The following is a 9,729-nucleotide window of genomic DNA, read 5'->3' on the forward strand; positions in this document are numbered from 1 at the left end:
ATTACTTCGTTTGGATAATAATTTTTTCCTTCACTTTTACTTATTCACAATAAACTTTATACTCCTTAAAAAATAATAAATGAATCATCTATATTATTATAATACTCATAATAATAGCATTCCAAAAAGTCTTGAAAATGATGAGTTAATGATAATGGTAATCAATAAAAATAAATTCTCTTGATTTGCAAAAATAAATAAGTAAAAGTGAAAATATATTTTTAGTTAGTAAATAAGTAAAAGTGAATGGAGTGGTATTAAATTGAGTCTACTATTTGCTCGTATAATTTTCAGTTTGCTCACAAAATATTAGTATGTGGACTAATATTTGCAATAAACTTATAAAAATTAGATTGTGGCCTAACGTTACAATATTTTAGACTGTGGCCAAACGATTTCTTATAAGATTTTTAGTTTACTCATAGAGAATCTTTAGATCATAGTATAAAAGGTCCACCGGTCGTAAGTTGCAAACATAAATGAAAAGAGTGTAATAATCCAAAATATTTTATACATTTATTAAGTACGGGATTGGAGAATTAATTTAGTTTATAGATATTGGGTTAATTACTGAGCTAGTAAAAGAGATTAATTATAAATATAAGATAGCATAATAGTTAATTTGCTAGTAGGCCAATTCACGTAGAAATGACGTGGGATAGCTACTTTTTAATATGGTATTTAATTTTTATTCAGTATTTTTAATGCTGAGCAAAAATAGTCACTACTCTATTAAAATTAATAAGAGAATATATTCTTACTCTTTTTTCATGAGTGTTGTGTAAATATTAAGGGCATGATGTTTTTAACATTTACACTACACACATGAAGTTAAAGACGACATATCCTTAACATTTACACTGCACATATGAAGTTAATGACACGATATCCTAAAGTTTAACAATTGAAGGTGCAAATACAGGACAATATGTCCTTAATATTTACAGAGCATTCATGAAGTTAAGGACATCATGTCCTTAATATTTACACAACACTCATAAAGTTAAGGACACTATGTCCTTGATATTTATACGGGACACATGAAGCAAAGGATACAATGTCCTTAACATTTACACTGCACATATGAAGTTAAGGACATGAGGTCATAAAGTTTAACAACAGACGGTGCAAATACAAGTTAAGGACATTATGTCCTTAACATTTACACTGCACACATAAAGTTAAGAAGGTCATGTCCTTAATATTTACACTGCACATATGAAATTAAGGACATGATGTCCTAAAGTTTAACAATGAAAAGTGCAAATACGAGACACTTTGTCCTTAATATTTACACAACGTTCATGAAGTTAAAGACACCATGTTCTTAATATTTATACACCACCCATGTCTAGCACAGGGATATTTTCGTTCGGACGGGTAAAAAATTATTAAGCACTTACTAAAAAATAAATACATTTTAAACAGTAGCTAAAGAATAAAGATATCTCTAATTATTGGTTAACCGTGAACTTACCTCAATTCACATTACATCTGATAGATGGATAATTATGTGCTTTAGCTAATAAAAATAAGAAACTAGGCCCCATTCCAATTGCTGATCACGTTAGGAGAGCATTAGGGCACTAGAATAAATAAGCAAAAAAAAAAAAAAAAAAAAACTTGGTTCGCCAAGAGGAAAACAAAAAAAAAATATAAAGAGCATGTTTTAGCCTTAGGGATTTGACGGCAGCACCTTTGAAAAAGTTAAGGCGCTTTAGCACCGAGGAAAATCTACGAGAACTAAGGACGTTGGTTTTCTCAAGTATTACAAATTTCTAGAGTATATCTTCCAATTAATTTTAGTCAATAGTAATGATTATAGTTGTCACGATTCCAATTTCGCTTTATAGGATGTCGTGACGGCACATAATTTCTAACACAAGGTAAATCTGACAATATGTAGAATAATTGAAATAATAATAAATGAAATCCTCAAACTCAATAACTATATATAAAACAACGCTTCAACTCATCATATACAAATCCCAAGACCCGGTGAAAATACAAGTCACAAGCTCTAAGTATAAATACTGGATAATCATATACATCGCGTCTATATATATAAAGGATAATGAAATAAGAGATCTAGAGAGAATGAGACTCCGAGGCCTGCCTAAGCCGGCAGGTATACTTTGAAGTCTCTACAGTAAAATCCCGACTAATGCGTGGGCTGGTAAGAAGTACTTATATCTGCACAAAAAGATGTGCAGAAGAGTAGCATTAGTACACCACAACGGTACTCAGTAAGTGCCAAAATTAACCTAGACAGAGTAGTGACGAGGTCAGGTCAGGGCCCTACTGAAAATAAATAAAAGACTGAACAATTGTAGACAGTGTGATAAAAACAGTAATGAAATTGAAACGACAAATAGCTTAACAAGATTTAATACACAAAGCTAAGCAAATAATACAGCACGAAGAAAGACAAAAAATAATATGCTAAGGAAACAACAATCAAAGACAAGCACAAAGAACACGGAAATGTTAGCAAGAGTCAATACCGAGGTACCACCTCGTAGTCTCAAATCATGAAAAAAATAAATTATACTCTTTCCTTATATCACCATGGGAGCCTTTACATTTAGTTTTGAAAATCATTTCTCCCGACATAGCATCTCGCATTTTAGCCCACCTTATCACATTGCATGACTTCTAGTAGTTCTCCTACTAGCCATGCTATCAAACCCACCTTATCTCACCGCATGCGTTTCAACATCCAGACCTTATACCATCGCATGCATATCAATATCACAATATGTCACAAATTGCACTTCAATCACCCAATATCACAATTTGTCAAGGAAACCAAACAATAACAGAATTTCACAATAAGGAGCCCTACGACTCAAACACAATGTACACAAAGTTTCAACAATAAAAATCGGAAGAATAACTCAATAGAATGATATTTCACAACTTAACACTTTACCTCAACAGGAATCACGATCTTTGCAACTCAATACCAATTCAACAATAAGATATTCCAAGGAGTAGCAATTTCAAGTAAGAAATCAGCAGTTAAATAGTGAATACGGAATAAGGAAACAATAATTTCAACTAAACAAGTAGAGCAATTAGCAAGTAAGAGATAGGACAAGTAGAGTGTGAAATTAGACTAAATATGATGACTATAATATGTTAAAGTAACTCAATTAAAGCATGAAAGGAATCTACATAGCTAAAAAAATGAAAGTTTTAATATTTAACCCGTGTACATACTCGTTGCCTTGCGTACACGGCTTTCACATATCACAATTATCACAACATTACCAAATCCTAATGGATAATTCCCCCCCTTCCCCTATGGTTAGACAAGTCACTTATCCCAAACCACGCTAAATCAATCAACTAAAAGGTCTTTCCCTCGATTTTCCAACTCTGAACAGCTCGAATCTAGGCAAAGCAATTACATACTATAAATATAACTATAGGAAGCTAATTTAAATAATAAAATTACGATCTTTGCAAAGAACTAAAAAATACCCTAAAAGTCAACTCGGGCCCGCATCTCGTAACCTGACCAAAATTACAAAATCCGAATACTCATTCGATATCGAGTCGAACAGTAGAAGAATTACTCAAATCCGACCTCAATTCGCCTTTCAAAACTCGAAAATTTAGCCTAAGGGGTTTATACCATTTCCCCCTAATTTTCAACTCCAAAGCATTAATTAAATGAATAAATTATCAATAGATTCATGTGAATTAATCAAAAACGAGTTGGAATTCCTTACCCTAAATTTATCTCTGAAAATCCCTCTGAAATTTCACCTCAAACGAGCTCTTTAAGTCTCAAAATGAATTTTGAATCAAAATCATCGAATCTCATATTTCTGCCCAGCGATCCATGCATCTACGCGCCTTTGTGCTGCTTCTGCGATGCCGCACCTGCGGAAAAACCCTCACAGGTGCGGATTTCACTTAAGTCCAAGGAATCCGCTTATGTGGAAAATGGTTCGCATCTACGTCGAAAACGTCACACCTGCGACCACTGTTGCTCATCTCCATCGCAGAAGCGAAGTCGCTTCTGCGGAACATTTCCCGATCCTGCGACCCCAGTTGGGCATGACCAGCTCCGCATATACGACCAAATGCTCGCTTTTGCGAGTCCGCATATGCGGCCAATCTCTCTGCATGTGCGGTGACACTAGAACAACCTAGCTTTAGTAGTCTCAAAAGTCCAAACTTATTCCGGATTCGATCTGAATCACACCCGGGGTCCCCGGAATCCCGTATGAATATACCAACAAGCTTCATAACACATAACGGACCTGCTCGAGGCCTAAAATGACACCAAACAACATAAATTCTACGAATGGCAACCCAAATTCAATCTTATGGACTATGAACTTCTTAATTCTGAATCTGATGTTGATTCATACCAAATCAACTTCGATTGACTTCAAAATTCGCACACAAGTCATAAATGATATTACAGACCTATTCCAACTTCTGAAATCGAGATCCGACCCTGATATCAATAAAGTCAACTCATAGTCAAACTTTTCAAAATCTTCCAACTTTCTGTAGAGGTGCACCCCTCATGAGTCTAGGGAAATCCCTCGCTATATGACGAGTGTCACCACACTCAAAACAAGCTCTAGAAGGACGTGGCTAGCTCGGGCCTGATTGGCTAGACTGACTGTTGAAAGCACCCCGTGCAGGAGGCGCACTAAATAATGGCGGTGCATAATAGAGAGCATGTTGCCTAGGAATGGCCGGAATACCGTTGGAAGCTGGAAGTGCTGAATGAACAGGACGACTCACATAGCCCCTACCATGACGAGCTGCAATTGGGGTACGGGCACCACTATATGTGCCAGAATCTCAAGGCCTCTTGACCTCCCTCTCCTATCTCTCCCAGGCCTACATACCCTTCAACCTCTTAACGATCTCCACTACCTACTGGTATACGATATCCATCTCCAACTCTCGGGCCATGCTAAATCTGATACCAGGGTTGAGCCCCTCGATAAGTCGACAGACTCGCTCTCTAACAGTAGCAGCCAAGCCTGGTGCATTCCTAGACAAATCACTTAACCGGATCGCAAACTCCGATGCGGCCATGGAAACCTGGCACAACTGCTCAAACTCTACGCGCCATGCATCTCTGAGACTCTAGTGAACAAACTCCCTCAAGAACATATGTGAGAACTGAGCCCAAGTGAATGAAGTTGCCTCGGCCGGACTACCAAACTCATATGCTCGCCACCACTGATAAGCCGCTCCCTTAAGCTGGAATGTAGTGATAGCAACCCCACTAGACTCTACAATACCCATAGTATGGAGGATACAATGGCACTCCCAAGAAAACCCTTGGAATCTTCTAACGCCAAACTGCTGAAAGTAGGAGGGTGGTACTTCTCTTACTTGTCGAGCCCATGCTGCTCTATCTCAGAAGCTGGTGCCCTTACCTCGGGTTGAACTGGAGCGACCGTCTATACTGGTATGACCTTTGGGACCTGGTTAACCTAGACCCGTTACTTTGGGGTACGGGAGATGGGAGTCTATGCTCTTCCCCCCAGCCTGAGATGTGACAAGAGCAAGTGAGATCAACCCTGCATGAGCTAAAGTGCCAAACATGCTCAGAAACTGGGCGAGAGTCTCTTGGAGTGTTGGGGCAGTAACATGCGTCTCAAGTGCTTGCTCTCCAACTGGAGCTATTGGTGGCTCCTCTGTAGCAGCTCGTACAAGTGCTCTGGCTGTACCGCGTGGACGTCCGCAACCTCTACCCCGGCCCCGACCTCTCACGACTCTAGCATGTGGCGTTGGTGTCTAGTCATCTGATCCGACTGTGCATGTCTTCACCATCTGTGAGAGAATAGAAAGACAGAAGTTTAGAATCCCGAAGTCAACAATTTCGCATGATAAGGAATCAAAGAAGTGAAGCTTTTTCTAACAGTTCCATAGCCTCCCGAAGATAAGTACATACGTCTCTGTATCGATCTGCGAGACTCTACTAAACCTGCTTGTGACTCATAACACCTATGAACCTAGAGCTCTGATACTAACTTGTCACGATCATAATTTCCATCCGTAGGATATCGTGACGACACATAGTCTCTAAAAATAGGTAAGCCTGGCAATATGCAGATAATTAAAATAATAATAAATAAAATTCTCAAACTCAACAGCTATATATAAAACAACGCTTCAACTCAGCATATACAAATCCCGAGACCGGTAAAAATACGAGTCACATGCTCTAAGTATGAATACTAGATAATCCTATACATCATGTCTATATATATAAAGGATAATGAAATAAGAGATCTAGAGAGAAGAGGACTCCGAGTCCTGCGTACACTGGCATGTATATCTTGAAGTCTCCGCAGTAGAATCCTGACTAATGTCTGGGTTGGTAAGAAGTACCTGGATCTGCACAAAAAAATGTGCAGAAGAGTAGCATACACCACAACGGTACCCAGTAAGTGTCAATCCTAACCTCGGTAGAGTAGTGATGAGGTCAAGTCAGGGCCCTACTCGAAATAAATAAAATACCGAACAATTGTAGACAGTGTGATAAAAACAGTAATGAAATTGAAACACCGAATAGCGTAACAAGATTTAATACACATAGCTAAGCAAATAGTATAACATAGAGAAAGACAAATAATAATGTGCTAAGGAAACAACAATCAAAGACAAGTACAAAGAATGGGGAAATGTCAACAAGAGTCGCAATCGAGGTACCGCCTCGTAGTCTCAAATCAAGAAAAGAATAAATCACAGTCTTTCCTTATATCACCGCGAGAGCCTTTACATTTAGTTTTGAAAATCATTTCTCCCGAAATAGCATCCCGCATTTTAGCTCACCTTATCACATCGCATGACTTCTAGTAGTTCCCCTACTAGCCATGCGTATCAAGCCCATCTTATCTCACCGCATGCGTTTCAACACCTAGACCTTATACCACCACATGCGTATCAATATCACAATGTGTCACAAATCGATCTTCAAGTGCCCAATATCATAATTTGCCAGAGAAACCAAACAATAACAGAATTTCACAATAAGAAGCCCTACGGCTCAACCACAATGTACACAAAGTTTCAACAATAAAAGCCGAAAAAATAACTCAATAGAATGGTATTACACAACTTAACACTTTGCCTCAACAGGAATCTCGACCTTTGCAACTCTATTCCAATTTCAACAACAAGATATTCCAAGGAGTAGCAATTTCAAGTAAGAATTCAATAGTTAAATAGTGAATACGGAATAAGGAAACAGTAATTTCAACTAAACAAGTAGAGTAATTAGCAAGTAAAAGATATGACAAGTCGACATGTGAAATTAGACTAAATATGATGACTATAACATGTTAAAGTAACTCAATTAAAGCATGAAAGGAACCTACATAGCTAAAAACACCGGAAGTTTTAATATTTAGCCCGTGTACACACTCGTTACCTTGCGTACACGGCTTTCACATATCATAATTATCACAACAATACCAAATCCTAAGGGGTAATTTCCCTCACATGGTTAGACAAGTCACTTACCTCAAACCACGCTAAATCAATCAACTAGAAGGTCTTTCTATTTTTTTTTTGTTGAGAGTTACAAAGCATCCTCATTTCCACGACTCTAACCACTGTACATCTTGGCTCTTGGGGAAATTTCTTACCGCATCATATTGAGACGATGAGTCTCTTCTATAATTTCTATTGATTTTTTTCCTTCTCTCTTTGGAAGCCATGCTCCTCCCATAGAGCCACCGGATGACGCTAATCAAGCACGTACGATAGCTCAAATAGGACGACTACACCAACACTTACACATCCAGAAAAGATTTTTTATGCTACTTGTGTGATGACGTCACCAGGGTCAAATGTGACACCCAATCGTATTGAACAAGAATCAGTGAAGACAACTCACAACAGAATGCTAGCAGTTATTTTTAAAGCAAAGGACTATTACGGTATAATGGATTGCGAATGTAGAAGGACCATCGTAGGAAGATTTCTGAAAATTAGGCCTCAAATTGAGAAAATTAGGACTAGATTTGTAGAAATTTTTTCCCTAAAAGGATCTGTCAAGATTGTGGTATACGATAACTATAATATATTCATGGACTTCACTAATGAATAGGATTGCAAGACGATCTAGTTCAAAAGAGTTATCGATATTGAAGGATTGCAAATGCGGCTCCAAAAGTGTACGCCGGATTTCAAGCCGGAAGAAGACATTCACATTGTTCCTGTATGGGCACTACTACCACAACTACCATTCGATATGCACACATGGCACTATGTGAAGCAAATTACAGAGGAGATTGGAACACCATTGGAGATGGATTTAGCAACAAGATGAAGGACAAGATTGAATATGGCTAAGGTAAGAATTGAGGTTGATCTGCTTAAATCTTTGCCTACAAGCATTTATGTAGGATCAAAGGATGAAGATTCCCCCTTCAAGGGATTTGCCCAGAAGGTAGAATATGAAAGAATTCCCAAGTATTGCAAACACTGTAAGAAATTGGGGCATGATCTAAGCAACTGTAGAGTTATAGAAAGAAAGGGATTAGCTGAAAAATAGGAGATTGAAAAAGTTAAAAATTTAATGCAAGTTACTGAGAATTCTAACATACATGTGATCAATGGAGAATCAACTGAAGAAGAATTGGCGACAATGAAGGAAGCCAAAATCCAGGAGAAGGGAGAGGAAGCGGGGACGACTAATACAATCGGAAAAAAGCAAATTCAAGCGAAGAACTTTAACAACTTAATTGAGGCGGACAAAGAAGAGGTGACTACGATGAATGCTAGGATGGCCATGAAGAAGAAGAAGAAGAAGAAACAGAACAAAACTCCAAAAAATAAAGTCAAGGTGATGTTTAAACCTCTGCTTTCACAGGAAAAGGCAAAGTTAAGAAGAAAAAGCAATCGAAATGAGAAAATCAGCTCACATATTGGGGAGAAATTGTTAAATGGGCACGACCAAAAATCCAGTCAAGGAACAATCAATAGTAAGAAGGAGGAAGAGGTTGAGAGAGGAGGGGCACATGGGCAATTTAGTGAGGGTATGAAATATCTCAACAAGGGCCCGAACGACAAAGATTATGAACACTCTGTTACTAAAAACCAAAGGAAGGAGGATGTTGTCTCTGAATCAAACATCAGTCTTCCATCCTATGTGAAAAATCAGGCACCAATAAACTTGGTAGTTGATATTTTTGGTCAACTCCCTAATGCACAAAGCTCACAAGAAATTGTGGAAGAAACAGATGAAGAGAATGCTGAACTAATCATCAACGACTCTTTGAATGTGGCCGAACATAATGACAATCACAATGATGGAGATCATGCACATCGACTCATGAAAGAAGTATGCGAAAGGAATGGCGTTTCACCGGTAAAAAGGGGGAGAAGTAGACAAAAGAAATCCTCTAAGAGCAACAAAAACAAAGCAGAACCTTTCGGTGAGGGATGAGACAACAAAAACTCCTAAATATTCTTTTATGACTATTGCAATCATATGGAATATAAAGGGGGATGAGAAAAAAGAAAGCCATTCATAGGCTTAAAAAACTAGTATATATAAACAAAGTTGATATGGTAGCGATCTTTGAACCTTTTGTTAATGCTAATAAAGTGGAGGGATACAAGAACTTTTTGGGTTTTCAACACTGTACTACTAATCAAAATGGGCAGATGTGGTATTTTTTGGAGAGATAATTGTCAGGATGTTGTAGTCTCTAACCATGAACAACAGATTACTCT

General features: G+C 37.8%; 1 protein-coding gene across 1 annotated transcript; it reads left to right on the forward strand.

The window, feature by feature from the left end:
* Nucleotides 1–8,569: 8,569 nt before the first annotated feature.
* Nucleotides 8,570–9,439, forward strand: LOC138908319 (uncharacterized). The gene has a single exon (XM_070198977.1). The coding sequence runs from the start codon at nucleotides 8,570–8,572 to the stop codon at nucleotides 9,437–9,439; it is 870 nt and encodes a 289-aa protein (XP_070055078.1).
* Nucleotides 9,440–9,729: the final 290 nt, after the last annotated feature.

Source organism: Nicotiana tomentosiformis, chromosome 3, assembly GCF_000390325.3.
Source record: "Nicotiana tomentosiformis chromosome 3, ASM39032v3, whole genome shotgun sequence".
NCBI lineage: Eukaryota > Viridiplantae > Streptophyta > Magnoliopsida > Solanales > Solanaceae > Nicotiana > Nicotiana tomentosiformis.